Source organism: Astatotilapia calliptera, chromosome 20 (genome assembly GCF_964374335.1).
Source record: "Astatotilapia calliptera chromosome 20, fAstCal68.1, whole genome shotgun sequence".
In the NCBI taxonomy this organism is placed as follows: domain Eukaryota; kingdom Metazoa; phylum Chordata; class Actinopteri; order Cichliformes; family Cichlidae; genus Astatotilapia; species Astatotilapia calliptera.
Genome location: NC_137441.1, coordinates 21,718,212 through 21,737,340, shown reverse-complemented (window position 1 = coordinate 21,737,340; position 19,129 = coordinate 21,718,212). Strand labels below are relative to the sequence as shown.

The following is a 19,129-nucleotide window of genomic DNA, read 5'->3' as shown; positions in this document are numbered from 1 at the left end:
GTGACAGTGGGAAGAAAAAAACTAGATGACAGCTAAACTCTTTTAGTTAATGTATGACATTAGTGGGGTAGCGAAAGTAATTTAAAAAAAGGGGTTTATAAAAGATGTCCATCCCCATTAAACACAACTGTCCAAAGGATCACTGCTGCAGCATGAGGACGTCAGCCAGTGGAGCATGACAGAGCTGAATGTGAGGCAAAGCATTACGCACTAACTGAAGTTAATGATTTGGGATGGAGGAAGGATCGGTTAGCCATCATAGTTCTGAGGTACCTCGACGTTACATTTGTTGCTGCCGCCAGTCCAAACACCTTATATGTACTTCCTTACACTACGGTAAAAATATTTCAGTCATATATGAATTTATTTTTGGCAATATTTTTTTAGCGTCTTAGTTCAAACACCTTTGAGAACTACACCTGTTTGACTTGTTTAATTGTCTGCTATAAAGAGTAGAAACTACAGGTGCTGCTAACTGAATATATCAAGCACAACTTCAGCTTTAAACTGACACCATGTCCAAAAATGACAGACAGTAATGGAATGTGGCGTTGAGAGAGTCCTTCCCTCATCCTGTACCTTAATCTTCTGAAACTATTTGGCACGAGCTAGGGAAGGAAGCTCACTGCTTTCCAGAGGGATTTGTCTGTCTTTTCAGCCTGTCGACATGCTGGAACATTCTCTGTGGTTATAGTCCAGCTGTTTACCAATAGCAGTCGCCGCACAAACTAATGTTTATGTAGCATAGTGCATGTTAGAACACAGGACCTTTCCCTTCACTGCGACAAAGCAGAAACCACCCGGGCAAAAAAACCAATCAAGAATAATATAAAGTTCCTAAATATCACAGACCTATAAATCACTGCAGTAATGCTAAAGACATTTTTGCAGAACGTCAGTACTGCATGAACGCTATGGCAAGTACCCGAAAACCAAGTAAAATTAAGGATTTTGTGTTCTCAACTGAGCTTCCTGTATAATATTCCAGTGAGTGTGTACTGAGTGTGGTCGAAGGATTTAGGTCACAAAAGGTGAATATTAAGTGAGTAATATTATTATTGTAAATGTCTATCAGTAACATGCCCTGCTGGGTTCTTCCTCAAGAGACAAAGATACAATTAAACAGCAACCGAAGAAGAACTAATAATGGATATAACTGGATATAATCAATTGTCTTGCAAGCAGCAGACATTAAATATAAACAGTTCAGCTGTGAGGCAGTTAGAGTACTACATGTGGACCAGCTCCACTAATATATTTAACAAATGAGCCGGACAGCCTCTGCTGATGCACTGGAAATCATGCTAGGGTTTCTGGGAAAAGCTCTCATGTCCTGCCAGTCTAAATATGAGGGTTAGGACGGGGAGGCTGCGTGGGAGAGAAACAGCTGCTTTTCACATCTCACCATGTCTTCCACACAGCAGGGCCATGTTTCACACCCCAGAGAGACGTGTCACAGCTGAATAACAAGAGCTAATTGTGTCTGCTGGAGTTTGATTTATGATGATAAATGTGAGTATGACTAGAAGGGGAAAAGGGCAGGGGGTTTGGTTTGATTTTTTTTTACACATTTGTCATGGGTGTCTTCTAGTAATATTTCATTTACATGATCATGTACTTCATTATAAGACTGTAACAGAAGCTTGTTTTTACAGAAGCAACTGCTCATCAAGAACTCTTAGGGCAATAATTACTGAGCTGGGCAAATTAAGATATTCACCAATGTTTTTGAAGGGTGGCCTACCAACAATGTACCAACTTCTGAATATGGATACAGCTATGTCGTTTCGGTAATGACCTACTCAATCTACCAAAAGCAGCACAAAATAGCAGATGTGATGAGGGTGGGTGTAATCTAGGACACTGGTGTGGTTTGCTACTTTTTATCTGAAAAACAATACAGAGTAAGAGTAGCTTTACACACGTTTATCCCTGCAACAATGTCAATTTGATTAAACTTTATTTCTATAGGACCAAATCACAAAAACAGTCGCCTCAAAGTGCTTTATATTGTAAGGTAAAGTCCCTACAATAATACCTAAGCACTTACAGCTTGCTCATAAGAGGTGACAGCGGGAAAGAAAAACTCCCCTTTAACAGGAAGAAACCTCCAGTGGATCCAGTCACCAGGGCAGAGGCTATTCTAGTCTGGGGTGATTGGAGGAGGAAACCACATGGCCATTCAGACTAGAGAAGGAGCAGAAGGGGAATGGACATGTTCTGACAAACTTTAAGACAGTGAGGGAAAAGGTTTGAAGGTTTCTTTGGTTGAAACACAAGACTGGTTGAGAGACTGGCTGCTATTTCACCAAATCAGACATCCATGTGTAACATCTGACCTGAACACACAAAGAGAACACAGAGCATTGCTTCCTGTCAGACCTTGATCCTGTTGTTAATGAAGTTACTGCAAAGGAAAGTCCACAGCAAACTGTGGACGACCTCTCTGTTCTGAGATGTGCTAACTGTCCGAGATCTCTTAAAAATACATATAAATTACATAAAACAAATTACATAAAAACAAGTTCACAGGCACTTTTCCATTGCTAATTTTAGCTAGCTACTTTCAACTGCTCCCTTGTCACAAGGGGTAGCTCTGCATGCCTTTCCTGACATAACCGCATAAAAGGTTTTGGAGTTGAACAACAACCTTTCACTTGTTAGACGAACATGTAAATGATGCCTGATATGTTTTAATATTAAACCCCAAAAAAGAAAGATTCAGCCAATATAGACCAGGTGTTTTATCTGTTTAACATTTTTGATGACTGCTGCATGCTGCAGGCTGTTGTGTGGGACCTACTCTGTATAGTCGGGCTATATGGATCCTGAATCTTGATGGCTGGATCCAACACTCTGTAGATGACCTAAGCCGGGAAATAAATATTATGCACATGCGTTACATATGTGTATTATGCCACATCATGTTATATGCATGTATGACAAAATTAACAAATAGAAAATGTTAGTTGTCCTTTTTTAGGACAGTAGGTGCTACTTGAAAGCTCAGAATCTGTTAAAAGAAGTGTTGTTATTTTGGAGACCAAACTGACAAAGGACTTGCTACTTAATTTCCAGCCTTCAAAGGATTAGCAGAACAAAATATAGATACTCTTGATATTGCTCTGTCAAAAAGGAAAAAACTGAAACAAACAAAACAGCCTACCTCCTTTTTAAAGTTTAATAATTACCCCAGAAAAGAACCACACTGACAGATTTTGAGCCAGGCTGTTTCCCCCTGGTTACAGTCCAAGACAAGGTAAGAGAGTGAGAGCAAAACGGCACGAAGACTCTCAGCGAGAAAGTAAATTTCTACACCTAAAGCTACTTTGAGCTGCTCCCTTATTCGCAAGGGCTCAGCAAAGCAGCATTTAATTTGTACACCAAATGCCCTGCATGTTGCAAACCTTAAAAAAGATTTGTGTTTCCTTCCAGGATTAAACTGGGAATTTTTTACTTGCTAGGAAATTTTATAAACTGATAAACTACCAGGCTGTAAGTGTGTCCTACGTGTGGACTACAAAAAGCACCTAAATGACAAAGATTTAAACAATGCTTTAAGATCAAGGTCATTTTCACATTTGTCTCAAATTGGATTAGTGCGTCAAAACAGTCGCTCACCTCTCCCTCTGTCGATGGCTCAATATCAGAGTAGCGTGACTCACATATGATGTCATTTATGTTACGCAGAGGACCCTGTGAGACTCCAGGAAAGACAGCGGCACAGTCATGGGCAAAGTAGCGGTAGATCTGCCAGGTACGACCAAAATCTGCTGAACGCTCAATCAGCATGGCTGCTGGCCGGAAAGTCTGTAAAAGAACAACGCCTTTTTGTTTCATATATGATTTTGACTGCATGTGAAAATATGAAGGTCAAAATAATGATCTGTGATATTTTTCTAACCTTGAACGTCATAATCAAGTGAGTAAAATGAAACTCTGCTTCCAGATCCAGCTGGATAAAGACATCCGACTTTCCTGTGGAAACAAAGACAAGGAATAGCAGAGATGTTAATAAGGCTCACTCATTCTGTATCTGCTAATGTCCGTCAGTTGGTTTGCATGAAGAATTTATAAACTGCTTACATTCAAATGATCATTTCCCACAGATGGATGTCACAGAATAAAGGTTAATGGCATTATGTGAAGTGGTAACCACACACTTGGCTGGTGGAATGGATCCTTGACAGGAAAAACATTCACTGTTGGCAGGAGAAATGCGGAGTGCCTGCCGGAAATGCCCACATACTTCCTGAGCTGTAGAGCTCTCTCTCTGAAGGGCCACTCTACTTTCACTCTTGTTCTCCTTGTTTTGTGTTAATTCTGCAGTAACAAAGCCAAAAGGATCTTTCCATAGTACTAATAAAATATTTTGGGCACTAGACTCTACCCGTGTTGCTGTATCATCTGCGTGTAGATGCTGCTGTGTGGCAGTGGAAGTGGCAGAGTAAGAACATCCAGAGTTTCAGTGAAAGTGTTCTGAAACTCATGCACCTTCTTCCATGATGCTCTCTGCACAGCTCATTTTTGTAAGAGCCCAGTCCTCATATTCCCCTCCCTATGGTTCCTTTCAGGCCTCCTGTCGCTTGCACGTCTTTCTTGATTCTTTTTTTCCTACACCAATGTGTTATTAGACAATAAGGTCAGACTCTCTTAGACTAGAATGACAAGCACACTCTACTATGAAGCTGATGAGGCACAGAAAAGAGAGAAGAAAACGAGGAGAAAGTAGATTCTGACCTTTATTATAGATCAGTTTTTGCTTTATGTAACTGAATCGAAACACACATAATGAGTTTGCACACAACACACCTGCTCCACTGAGCACCTGACACTCATAATTCTGTTGAAGGCTTATTTTTTGCCTGATCCTTGTACACTGCTCAAAAAAAAATAAATGAACACTTTAAAAACACATGAAATTTCACTGCAGCTACTCAGATGCTACTCAGTTTGTATAGCCTCATGTGCTTGTATGCATGCCTGACAATGTTGGCCCATGCTCATATAATGAGACAGATGATGACAGATGGTGTCCTGGAGGATCTCCTCCCAGATCTAGACCAGAAGACCACTGAGCTCCTGAACAGACTGAGGTGAAACTGGGCAGCATCTAATGGATCAAAACATAATCTGTGAAAGTGGTGCCAGTGGTGGACCTGCCGATTCTGGTATTCTATAGCAAATGCCAGCTCTCCTAGAGTAACTCCCTCTTCTCGAGTCTCCTCCATGGCTTTGAGATGTGCTGGGAGAAACAGCAAACCTTCTGGCAAATGTACATACTGATGTGCTATCCTGGAGGAGTCGACCAATAGGGACCCTTACCTCTGAAACCATTCCTGTTTTGGAGGTTGTCCCATTGTTGCCCCTCTAGTTCACCTGTTATTAAATTCAGTAACACCAAAGCAGCAGAAAATGATTAACAATGCCCTCTGCTACTTGATCAGTATTCAAGAAATTTAACAGAGTTGTAGCTCCTTTAAATTTTAATAATCCTACACTTTTTTGTGTGTTTCCTATATTTCCCCATGTCTGCATCAAGCTTGTTTTTTGTTAATTTCCTGTTTTATTTTGAAGGTCAGTCCCTTGTGTGGCTTTCTGTGTTTTAAATTCCCTCCTTGTGTTTTATCCTCATCCTCATTGTTGTCCTGTCCTTTTATTGGACTCCTTCTGTTTTCATCAGGATTCTTAATCACTGCCTTTGGTTATTTCCTGTTGCTTGGTTTGGTTGTTTGGTTTTTGCTTTTTCCTGCATGTCCTTGTAATTTTTGCATGCAATCCCAGGAAATGGGCTTTCTATTTAATATGTAAAGACAATCAACGCACTGTGTCCTTATCAAAGTGGCCTTCTGTGAGCGCTGCCACATTCACCAAACAAATGCCACAAAGATGCCATGGAAAAAGCTGCAGCTACCAGGAGTAAAAATAGTCACTGTACTTCCTGCCCCTCTTTTTCTTCTTCTGTTTCTCCCCGATCTATTCTGGGTCTAGAGCTTCACAGTGCTGTCATCAACACCACTCTGTTACTGTGGAATGACTCACAAACAACTAAAACGAGCACTGTGTCAAATTGGCCAGTCATGCACAGATCCTTACGACCACTTATAGTGATGAAGAATTTAACTCACCTGGAAAAAAACAGTTATAGTTTGTCCCTCTTCCTGTTTTTATTACTGTGCACCACCCTGTCTTAAATATTCCACTTATTCTCACTCTTATTTTGACATCAGAGTCTTAACTTTTCATCTTCTCCTTTTCCCTCACTCTGTTCAGATGCCACAGCATGCAGAGCTCACTCTGTTATTAAGGACATCTGTAGCTGTTCAGAGGATGCTGGCCACAGTGTGTGGTTGAGTGTGTGTGTGTGTGTGTGTGTGTGTGTGTGTGTGTATAAGTGTACAAAACTAATACTGTATTTCTCCGGTGGTGTCCGGCAGCCTCGCCTCTGTCAGTGCACTTGCCATAATCAGTGTGTGAATGTGTGTGTGAATGGGTGAATGACTGAATGTAGTGTAAAGCGCTTTGGGGTACTTAGGGACTAAGTAAAGCGCTATACAAATGCAGGCCATTTACCATCTAGCTTGATTGTGGTTTGGGTTATGTGGCCCAGGATCATAGAAAACAGGTCTGCCCCAGATCTGGTATTAAACTGGCACTTCTGACTGACCGGTGTCATGGCAGGGTGTATGTCAACCAGATGTGGGCCAGGTCTGGCAATGATGGCACTATTTATGTTCCTATTTTCCTATTTTAGTTAGAAGACCCAAATGCCATGTTGCAATACTATACTCCTTGTGCTGGCCCATCTCAGGCAAGCGAGATCTGGGCCACCAAAGGGCCGTCATTCTTTGCGGTATGTGGGACATGTGTAAGCACATTGTGTGGGCCAGATCAGGGCCATACCAATTTTGCTATGTGGGAATATGATGAGTCTACTGCTCTTATGTCCAGCAGTCTTTAAGCTACATGCTAACATGAATGCTAACATGATCTGGCACATGCTGATAATATTCGCAAAACACACTAAACACAGAGTACATCTGAGGTTGACAGGAAAGTGTGAAAACTATGCAAAATTTCACGCTAATCTAAGAGACATTTAACAATAACAAAAACCCACTGTAGGTCTCATCAATCATAAAATCACTCCTCATGTCTTCATATTTTGCTTCCAAAGAGCTAGACTCTCTTACAGTTTTAAAGTTGTTTTTAGCAATAGTTCTCCAGGCTTTCTGAAAGTTTTTGAACATTGTTTTTGGACAACAGCTGCTTTTTTTCAGTTATTTTCATTTACAGGTAAAATGGTTTTTTGCACCAACAAGATGATTCCCAAAGAGATTTTATTCAAAAACTTGGCTTGGAAATCAGTAGATGACCATAAAGTCTCCTCACCATTCTCAGACTGCCACCAGGACTTCTTGCGGTGAGGCTTAAAGGTAGTGATTACATTCTCTATCCGGTGACTGATGGTGTTGTACAGTGGATTATAAGGCCGTCGCGAGTCACAGTCAAAACACTTCTTTTCATCCTGCGGCAGGACAGCAAAATAGGAAGTGTGACAGAGTCACAGACAGAATGTAGTGAAGAAACACATTTAACTCCTTCAATTGTTACTTGAGATTAAAGCAGAGTTCAACAAAAACACTTACCTGCAAATGACTGACAATGCAGTAAGGCTCTTTCCATCTCATTCCACACGTGGATGAGGCTTTAAGGTTCTTCTCTCGTCCAACCAGTAAATCCCCAGTTGCTGGGTAACAGCTGCCATGGGCACAGCCGTGGCTTTGACTGGGGTCCTGACCAACAGCAACAGTCAGGACTGAAGGAAAGAACACAGGAAATTCATTAAAGCGAACAGGAAACAATGGTTGCATCACTGTCCAGCAGTGCACCCACTCACGAGCTTGAGTTGGCAAGTAAAGCAGACCTAATCAGTACCCTCCATTCTGACCTGATTATTTAGACAACATCACAAGCTCTTATCACTTCCCAAGGAAAAGACTCTAGGATGGGTAGTGAAACTAAACATGTGCAGCTTTGAGTCAATGGAATACTGCTGCATTAGTTTCATCAACATCCATTGTGAGTCCCTGCAAAATATCAAAGAGAAACTTTTGAAATGGTGGCAGATATAGTTAGCAATGGCCTTTAACATCAGGAAATTCTCACATCACTCCCTGTAAGGAAATAATATGAGCTAATGGTCAAAAATAACTATGTACAAATTAGTTTGCTTCTACAGATTATCAATGATATTATATATGAAACTGAAAACACAGATTTCAGTGACCTCTGTGTCCATATCTGTACAACAGCATGAGCAGTGTGACATCTGTGCTATTGTTCTTTGTGCATTTTGACAGTGTAGCACTTTTGTTAATAAAGATATGCTGTACTGGCCACATACAAAGAATAATGCTCAGCTATACAAAAAACAAAACAAAAATCTGATTTTATCAATAAGTCATAGCTGAATTCTCAATCAAACAGTAGCAAGAAATATTTCAGTGTTGGGACAACATTATGTCAAAGCAGCTCTGAAGGTTAACAGGCTCTGATGTGTTCCAAAGAAATGACCCGAGCACAGGCGCTGGCTAAAAGCCAATGGGAAGAAGCCAATGCAGGTTTCCTTTTTATTGATGGTGATTATAATAGGGATGTGATTATTTACTCTAAGCCAGACTTGTAAGCTACGTAAAAAAGCAGAAACACCTGTTTTTTATAGATTTGGTGAGCACCACAAAGTACCGAGACAGGGCGTCTAGGTGATACAAAACTAGAGCCTCGCTGTGACTGAACAGCAGTGCTATGTGTGGGAGTTAAAATAAACCTCATAAACTTTCATGACAACCAGCAGCAGCCATCACACATTCCACCGGACATCTTGACGTGAGTTCCTCCTCCTGGGACCTCTGATCGTTTGTGTATGTACTGCTATGAGGAAACTGGTATGAGACGAGATCTTCGGGTGCTTGTTGTCAGTCTATGGGCTGTCAAATAACAGGTGTTTCTAATCCTCCCTCCCTCTCTATGAATGCACTTTAAATGGCCCTAAAAGATAAAATGCTAACACTTAACAACTTACTATGAACTTTTTTTGTAGCAGAATAAACTACATGCATTTATTGAGATCTTGGTGAGCCAGTGGGATTCTGAAAGCCTTTGGGCAAGGCTCCAAAACTTAACTGACAGCACACTTATTTTGAACCTTTTATGTGCCTCAGTTTCAGCTCATTTTCTCAAGAGGGAGTAACGTTCGTCTAAATGACTACTGTGAGCCTGCCATGACATCAACCTTCTGCATAATTGGGCGTTTCTGTGAAACACTGATATTTTTAATGCTTACACACATAAGGAAAGACTAGGTGCTATACCTGCTATACCTTTATACTCTCAGATGAGGCAGTTGAAATATGGACAATGCAGGTGACTGTCTAATGTCCAAAGGCAATTTATGCCATAACCTCAGGGCAACAATGGGGAACGCTCTGTCCCCTAAGAGCTTCTGCTTAGATTTTTGTATATGTCCTCGGGCCATGGACCGGTACCGGTCCGTGAGTCGTTTGGTACCGGGCCGCGAGAGTTGAGGCTTGGGTATGAAATGTATGGTTTTCAGGGTTTTTATCGGTTTTTAGCATTATTTTGTTATCGTTTTTATCGTTAACTCGGTTTTCCTGGGTCTTGTCACATGTGTTATGAATAAATCTTCTTTTTTTCGGTACCGGTACTAGTTTTATTTTGTTGTATTTATCCGCGACACCTTAAAGGCCGGTCCGTGAAAATATTGTCGGGCATAAACCGGTCCGTGGCGCAAAAAAAGTTGGGGACCGCTGGGTCAGATGACCTGAGAGCTCAGACAGGAGCCTGATGGCAACAGCGCAGAGGGTTTCACATGGACACTGACATATGACACACCCAATCCTGACATACACTACGGAGGAAACCTGTGTTTGACTGGCATTTGACAAAGTTTCACATTTGTTGAAGCTAAGTGCGCAACAAGCAGATGAGGTCACAGTCTCACACACACCTGTGCATCTACACCAACACTTCTTCTATCTTCTTCTGCATGAAGATACACTCATTAATGTATTTAAACTCATGGCTCAAATGACAGTTTAAAGGCACTTTAACCTTTTGTAGCCCCCCTTTTAAGTGAACAACTGTGTGCTTGTTGATTACACAAAAGACACCTGTTAGAGGATTTGTTGAGCAGTTATTATTATCAAAGAAATCTGACATTGAGAGGACACTGAGCGAGTCAGATGGATGGTTTGATGGGTGAAAGAAAAAAGAGAGACAGCCTTTGTGCAGACAATGAGAGGATATACACAGATGCTACTTGATACCTATTTGGGAAACTACTGACACACTCTCAAAGGTGTTCATGTGTACATGTATCAGAGGTGGAGAGGAGAGGGTGGAGGAGTAAAACAGACATCTAATGTGTCGTGTAATCACTAGGTTTCTGGATGTCTTTTATCTCTCTGTGAAAAATTCACCGGCTTTACGCTGTGCTCCCAGGATGACATCACCACTTGTAAAAACAAGACATGTAGGATAATGAACAGATTGGTCACAAAGACAGTGCTGCACCATAAACCTCCATGCAATTGGAAGACGCCAACTTGTCTCAAAACACTCACTAACTAAGCACTTAGCAGTAATGAAGCTTAAAAAAGAACAATGCAAAGCAGAAGCAGGGACTATTCACCCTCTAAGTTAAAGCTGTAACTTTCATTCTGAAACTAACACATTACAAAACTTTGAAGAGAGCGGGGATCCTTTTTTAACTTTAGCTTCACAGTTTCACAACTGCTTAGCACATGGTTGGCAACTGTTTGCAAACAAGTCAGCATCCTCCATAGAAACTACTGATGACTTCAGAAATCTGCCAACAACCAAAGCAAATGCAAAGGAGGTTGTCTGTGCAGCACCATGTGTTTTACTGCAAACAATTTTTCCTAGCAACAGCAAGCAGCTTTCCACAATCGCCAACTGGCCAGGGAATACATATTTTTTCCAATGAATGAACCTCTGTTGCAACCCCTAAAGGGGGCTGCCAAAAGAAGAAGAAGAGGACAACAGTAATCAGACAGATTTTAAAGGTCCAGTGTATAAAATCTTACCACTAGATGTCACTAAATTGCAGTCTGTATTCCGTTTTCTTACCCCTTACAATTCCAAATACATAATCCAAGGATAATGCAGAAAAAAACAGCAATGGCTGACTTTTCTAGACTGTTTATCCCCCATTTACCGCAGATACTCTTCTTCTGTCTAATGACAGCAGTACTGATCTGAATTGTTGAGGATATCCTGACATTTTCTGTGGGTAAGCACCAATGTCTGTGTCACTGTTAGCTGCTGTTAGCTGGCATTACTGAATGTCTCTTTAAAAGTGGACCTAACATTGTTGGACTTGGACCGTGACCCTATAACCCTCATAGTTTACCAACCAACAAAATGCCATTTGCTCATTCTGGCTTATCGGATGATCTACTTTTGTTTTAAATCAATTTACATTGCATATCTTTGCTTTTACCTTTGAACTTTTGATCACAAACATGCACTAAAAACAAGAGGGAGCAGTATTAGGTTCAAGGAAACTACCTTTAATCATTTAATCAGTTTTTCAAGAACATAATAAAAACTGCAGCACTGATAATTATGTTGATGACTGATGGAAGTGAGGGGATGTCAAGGCCCATGTCACAAGGACAATCCAGTGCATCAGCTGCTTCCTTCCTTCTTCTCCTCAATTTTTCTGATATACTGTCATTAAAGGAATGCAAAGTGAAACGTGGGGTGACAGCTGAAAGAAAAAAGGGGAGGCTCGGGCACTGCTACTGGTATGTGCAGTGTGTGTGTGTGTGTGTGTGTGTGTGTCACAAAGGCTGCAAAACAGTGCTGTTCAACCAGGCTTTTGTAACACCCTAGTAAAACCATACTGAATGTAGCTTGTACATCATCTTGCAGCCACATAGCACATTCTTATTTATTTATATTTGTTCTCTAATAATCTTGACATCAGACCGTAAAAACTGCTTTTGCTTTCCATGTCGTGTACTACTGCCAACAGCTGTTAACCTATTCTCAGCTTGAGTTAAAAACATGACATGAAATCATTACATTCATGCCCTTGGATGGTTAAATTTGGCTCTCAGGCGAAAGGTCTTCCACATAAGGAAAGTCTCTGACTGTCAGAGGCAGTGATACAGATTAAACTCTGCGGAGCTTTCAGAAATGAATTCACCACCCTCGATACACACACACACACACACCTCCTCCAAGTGAAGTCTGCTTTTATTAAGGGTTCATACACCTTTTTCAGGGTCAAATTCAAGCACTATCAAGGTGAATTTTGTAGCTTTTCCAGCACATTCCCAAAAAACAAGGATGCACGTTTCACTTCACATCACCTCAGTAACAACACGTGAAAATGAAAACAAATCATCCTAGGTTGATTTAAATGCCTTTGTTACCCTTTTGCTAAAACAAAGAAAAATGCACCACACAACAATACTAAAAGGATAAGGTTGCCAGCAAGGCAGCTCAGGTGGAGAAATTTAGCTTTTAGACTTTGCGGCTCATTTTAATTCTCTATCTGATAAGAAAAGTATTCAATCAGATAGTTATTTGTGAATAAAATACAGTTACAATTTCAAGCAGTTTTAAGCACCGCATCCAAAATACAAACACTTGAAAGGACAATATTAAAATTCAAGCATTTTCAAGCACCCGTACGAACCCTGTTTATTCCTTTCATATTTGCCACTGATTGCACTCAAATTCTGACCATTCTCTATAAGCAGACCATATACCACATTAAATCGGCACTATTTCACAAAACTCTTGAGAAATGTTTCTCAGTTGTCAGCATGAGATGACCTCCTTTGCTCTCAGCATTTACATACTTTACTGTAACTCTTCGCTGCCTAGAGACTGGTGACAGATTACAGAAGATTTCTACCAGTGAAACATTCTCATTGTAAAAACTGGCATGTGGGAAAAAAAGAACAATTAAAAATGTAAAAGTTTGTGGACAGAATCTGCAACCTTCAGTACTTTTTATGAAATTGTGTCTGGTTTTATACTACACACCTTCGCCTAACAAACACACAAAGCAAACTGAGAAAGTGAAGGAGAACAGTCTGTTAGAACGATACTTTTCACTCAGTACCAACTATATTAGCTAGCCTAAGATTAATATATTGTTAGTTTTTCAAAGTCAGCATGCATAATCTGTGCAGAGATGAAACTGCACTGCAACAGCTGTGATAAATCTGAATGGTAGTGGGCTAATATGTCAAGTACTGATATCACCTCCAACTAGAAGCCTGCAGCTCACTACAGGAATAAATCAGCTACACTTTGTTTGCATATGGTTTCACATCATCACCATCACAAAGCTGTAAAACGGTTTTCCTTCTTTCAGTTTGCCTCTTTAATTTCCTTAAATTTGTCACTCAGCTGTACCCATCTAATCCACAGACTAATGAAAACCTCTAGCTCTGTGTGTGTGAGTGGGATGTGACATCAGCGTGGTACATTCCAGAAGCACGGTCTGGCAAGACAGTTTGCTGTCACATGAACCAGTGTAAACTCTGCAGGAAACCAAGGCAAACAGTCAAAAATTGGACTGAAGAGAAAGCACGTAAGGACACACGTATTTGCTGGGAGAACACAGACAATACATGCATCCAACATTAATAAAATGATGGAAGGGTCAGATCCAATATTAGCTCACCCGGGGAAGTGAACAGACAGGATTAGCATCATTTAAGAGCTGCATGACATAAGACAGTGTGGGACTAGAAGGCACCACAGATATGTTTAGCAGTCACCATGGCATAGCTGCTTTAAGGGCCCGGCAAAGAGAAGTCAACTGCTTTTATTTTTAACTCCTCCTAGCTAATTAGTTTACATTCCCCTTCCATGCGTCTCCGTCCTCTCTTTGCTCGGCACTTAGCTGATGGACGGTTAACTCCCACAGCCAAACAACCAGCTGGTCTTCCTCCTCCTCACCTCACAGCTCACCTCCCATCTCTCTCCTCCCTTAATGTCTACTGCACCGGGAGGTCAGAGCGGTGGATTCACCACTCTGACCTCCCGCTCACCTTGTTCATTACTGAAAAAGGCCTCCTTCCTAAAAATAGTTGCTAACCTTGATGTAACCCATCATTTAAGTAAATGATGTCCATAGCAGAGACGATACTATGTCTGTATTTCTTACTTCCTTGTTAGAGATTCAAGGCTAAGCGTAGGGCCCACGACAATCTTGACATCTGTCAAAATTCTTGTAAAATCTAATAAATCAGTGGCTGAGACAAAAGTTTTACTGAATAAGAGCAAAATTATTTCTTTATTATCTCAAAATTATTATTACAAAAGCAGACCCTAAGAGCAGGGCCATGGATCTTGGGGAAAATGTCATAATCAACAAGGCTAACATGGAGGGCTCTAGTACGCTTTCTCTGAGACATCTTACAGATGCACACCATAATTCAAAACTGCAGTAACTGGAGTTACCACAGACACACAAGCCATTATTTACACATTTCACTTCATTTACACGTGAAGTCTTAAACCAATTAAAGTTTGTATTTCAAATCATTTCTATAATAAAAACTCCGACGTCTCCTCTGAGTCTTTCCCAACTGTTTATTACTGACCGCCTGCATTGATATCTAAAACGCAAGAGTTTCAGTGAGCAAGGCCAGGCGCTGCCCATTACACAGACTGTTACATTAACAAGGCATGGCACTGAGAAGCAGCTGGTTGGAATAGAGGATATGCTCACATTCCTGTCCCGTCCTGGAGATGTCTGAGCTGCTCCGCACCGGAGAGAAAATATGGAACAAGACACTGTGAGTAACAGGTGGGCAGGGGAGTGAGGAGCTAGAACAATGTCTGTTTTTATCTTAGCGGTACGGGAAACATGCTAAGTGCATTTAGTGCCCACCCCACAAGCCGTCATTCCCACATGTCTGTTGTTACTGAGTACTTACATCCAAAGAAGCATCAACGTGAAACAGAGTGCATGATTTTGATGCATTTTGTTTTTTCATCAGGGAATGAGCAAATGGGAAATTCACATACATTAGTCAGCTACATCAACACAATCAAATGTTAGATTGCATGAATAATTCATATATTCGTGAGTTTATCCAGCATAATCTCCATCTTATGGAGATTAAACTGGTCAAACAGGCTTACAAACTGGTGGCCTGTCCAGGGTGCACCCCATCTTTCACCCTGTTGCAGCTGGGATGGATAGAAGGAGTCAAGACCTAACTTTGAGTGGATATATATCTATGCTGTGCAATTACGGTATCTTTAAATGCTGCTGATGTTAAAGTCCCCACTGCAAAACTGGCAAAATAGTAGAGTCCCATCACATAACACCTACAAAGTGTAAGCTTTATGTGATCAGAGGGAGTTATGGAAACACTGCAGGTCAGATTTAGCAGGATTGTGTGAGATGTTTGCTGTAACCTAAAAATGATCTACCAGCCACACTCCCCCTGCCATGTTGTCTAAAGGTCAATAAATCCACCAAATACGAGGCACACGTGGCCACCAGATGCTGGGTGCAGCTTTTCCTTCGGTCATTTAACCAAAGAGACTGCACTCCTGTGGGTCTCTTTAGTGATTACGGTGCTGTGTATTTGCCTTGGTGCTCAGCAGGTGACCCAGAGCACCGAGCAGACTCCATACTCGTTTGCTGGACGTGCTAATCAGAGTGCCTGATGAAGAAAATCTGGCTCCACTTAGAGGGAAAACTGAAAGCATCACATGGGACTTGAAATTAGCATTTAGTGTGGTCTATTCTTGTGCTCACATTCCTGTATGTGACTCTAAGTGACTTTAATAACATAATTGCACTGTGTCGGCTTGATAAATGCTGAAATTGCCACATGTGTAAAAGAGAGGAGGGTAACCTTTGTGTGGCTTGAGGCTTAGGTCAGATCCTCTGAGCACAATTTAAAATACACTGGGGAATACTGCTTTCATGAAGTCATTTTGTAATACCAGGTCTGAACTGACAATGACCCCATTAGTCCCTTGAGAGAGGAGCAAAGGTAACCAAGAATTGTTAAGTTTTCTGTATCTCAAACTGGGTCTTTTTGCATTTATATTCACCCTTTTTTCACTGCAGGAGCTCAGGGCAGGTGTGGCACACTTACAGGAAATTCCCCTTATAAGCTCTTCCGGCCTTTCTCTTTCCACTGCAGTGTGGGACCTACTGGATTCACAAGGTGAAACAATGACGTTTACCTGAAGAAAAAAAAAACACTCCCAAAAAGAGGACTAACGGGGTCTGACTCAGTACAGACAGCAGGCTCTTCTATGTACCACAATCTGCAGCAGCCACAAAAGAAGGTTTCTTTTTTTTCCTGCATTGAAGCAACAGCCATTGTAAGTTTTATGAGTAGAAAGAGAGGTGTGGGGAAATACGGAGATAGAAAATGGGTGCAGTATTTGTAACATGGCGGGGCAATCACAATGACCTAAGACCATAAGGCCACACTGTAGGAGCTTGTATGCTTGCCTGAAAGGAGCAAGATATAGATCCACTTGCAAAAATGCAATGTAGTCATTACATCCATGTTTTCATTAGTGTGTAATAGCCTGTAACTATGACTTATAAAAAACAAGCCTCCAAAATCCTTGGGGGCAGTATAATATTCAATGAAGTACATTTTTAATGCATCATTTTGTGGAGTATACATATCTGATTTCAGCAGTAAATCATGGACTGTTCATTCAGTGACTTGGAACATATGAAACAGCTAGCCCAAGGTTACAAGAAACATTATATATGTACATGGTTACATGTGGGGGTGTGTGTGTATGCGCACGTGCATGTGTGTGTGTGTAATTACAGGCCTCCAAGATGAAAGCACCACACACTGTGACTTCTTCCACTGCAACTCAAGTAAAATTTCAAATATCTCAAGAAAATGCTAAGCACACCAAATCCATCCTTCCCTTCTTCCTTTCTTCTTCTCTTTGTCTCGACTTCATCCCCCTTTTCCTTCTGTCCTTCCTCCCTTCTGTCTCCTTCCTTCAACCCTCCCACACTGCAGCGTCACATTCTAATTGCTGCTTGTCTGCTATCAGGTGTGGTCGCGTCTGAGAGCATAGCTAGTTTTTAACAAGCTATGCTACAGAACTCCATTAATCCTGTTATTGGACTTAGCCTGTGGCCCGTAGCAATAAAAGCTCCTGGCATCTGACAAACATAAAGACAGTGCAGCCACAGTTTTTGGAAAGGAAAAGGACATTCATATTTCTGCTTCTTGTGGATATTAGAGCCACATCTTATTGAATAAAAAGTATCCATTCATAACATCATTCATAACATTTGCTGAAAATAATTTGTTAATCTAGCATAAAAACTGCTTTCCTTTCATACTTTTGATTGCACGCTCACATCACAAATCGTCCTTACTTCCTTTGGATGTATATTCTGTTCCAATGGATGATGCTCATACTAAGCATGAACAAAGATTGTGTGAACAATTAATCCATGTTAACCAAAGGCTCAGGCTTCATAACTCTTTAACATGTTTATTCCCTTCTTTGATCTTTATGGGATTAGTCTCATCTCAAGGAATCCTTGCTAGCTATGAGCACAGAAGCCCCACCCACCTGCTGCTCTTACAAAGGGAAACCAATCAGAAAACAGCTGGCCTAAAGTGAGAGTGTCCTTAACCTCTAAAACAGGGAGGAGCTAAAACATGATGAGCAGAATAGGCCCACTTTAAACTACACCGTGCTTTCCCTAGTCTCACATGTTTCTGTGAATAATAATAACATTGTGATTTTTTCAAAGTGTGTTATGTCATTAACATTTACAGTGGCTAACTAAAGCTATGTGTCTGCAATCGTGTGTCTTCATACGACAGGTCACAGGTCACGCTTCTTTACAGCTGCGCATTCGTTCTCCTTGAGACTCACAGCAGCTCCACTCAGGTTCATAACTTCACCAGCCACTTCATTGTTTTTAATGAGGCCAGCACCATTTCCTGTTCCTCTCCATCACCTCCCCCATCCTCAAGTCCTCCTTCCTTTAGTTTATCTGTACCTCCCCTTTTCATCCAGAAAAGCTCCTGCCCAGGAAACCCAACTCATGGTCCTTTTATACAAACAGGTTTACTCTCTCCCTCCACCCCTGTGTCTAAAGTCTTTCTCTCCCTCTTCTTTCTCATTGTCCTGATTCTATCCTGATTGTACCCCCCACCCCCCTTCTATTTAATCAGGCTCTGTCTCCCCCCCTCTCTCTCTGTTTCTAGTACTGGTGGTTAGCAGGCTTTAGTGCACCATTGTTCTGGCATCTGCACATTTCCGGAGGCTGTCGCTTACAAAGGCTTTGGGAACACACTCTCTCGTTCCCACTGCCTAACCAGCTCTCACCTGCCCACACACACACACACACACACATGAGGAGGGTATCAGCAGTTCAAAAAAGCCAAATTCCTACACACATAAACCTGCAAGAAAGGTGTATTACAGAGGATTTACTTTGTGCGATGAGGCAATCCAGATCCCTTTTTTATGTTCAGGTTTGCTTGCTTTCTTTTCTTTCTTATTCCCAGCTCTTTCCTTTCGTTCCTACAGAGTAATGATGAGTTGGTGCCTCCTTCAACTGCACTTTAAATGGTTTCGAATACTAAAGGTAGGCGTCTAAAGGTAACTAGCCTTTTTGCCAGAGCTTATTTGTGCTTCACCAACACATATGGCCGTCTCGCTGCAGCTCCTACTTCTAACTGGAGTCATGAAGAAAAGAAACTAGTATGTGAAAAGAAAAGAAGAGTAAAGGGATGGCTGACTCTTTTGTTCCTGTGATCAGCCTGAGTCCTTTCTCGCTTTTGTCTCGCACACATAATGACACACGCCAATTAACCCCTCCTTTGACCTGTGGGTTTGGAATTGACCCTTGACCTCACAGCTCATCCTCAGAGACATCTGAATGGACACCTCCCAATGTTAGTAATGACAGCGCGGGAGGTTTATCAGGTCAAACACTTCCCACCTCTCTCTACTTATTCCAGCTGCTAACACTGTGATTTTGACCATAAAGATTATTTTGAACTGTGAATGCAAAGCTACACTATTAGAG

The 19,129-nt window shown here is 41.3% G+C and overlaps 1 protein-coding gene across 2 annotated transcripts in view; it reads right to left on the bottom strand.

Annotated features, from left to right (window-relative positions):
- lamb2 (laminin, beta 2 (laminin S)) overlaps positions 1-19,129 on the bottom strand; it is a 65,290-nt gene that overhangs the window by 43,049 nt on the left and 3,112 nt on the right. For both annotated transcript variants that reach the window (XM_026154317.2, XM_026154318.2), the window contains exons 3-7: positions 7,650-7,819; positions 7,393-7,528; positions 3,905-3,978; positions 3,622-3,810; positions 2,804-2,867 (exon numbers count right to left, since the gene is read on the bottom strand). In XM_026154317.2, coding sequence (XP_026010102.1) covers positions 2,804-2,867; positions 3,622-3,810; positions 3,905-3,978; positions 7,393-7,528; positions 7,650-7,819 — 633 coding nt within the window. The remainder of the gene's footprint in view (positions 1-2,803; positions 2,868-3,621; positions 3,811-3,904; positions 3,979-7,392; positions 7,529-7,649; positions 7,820-19,129) is intronic.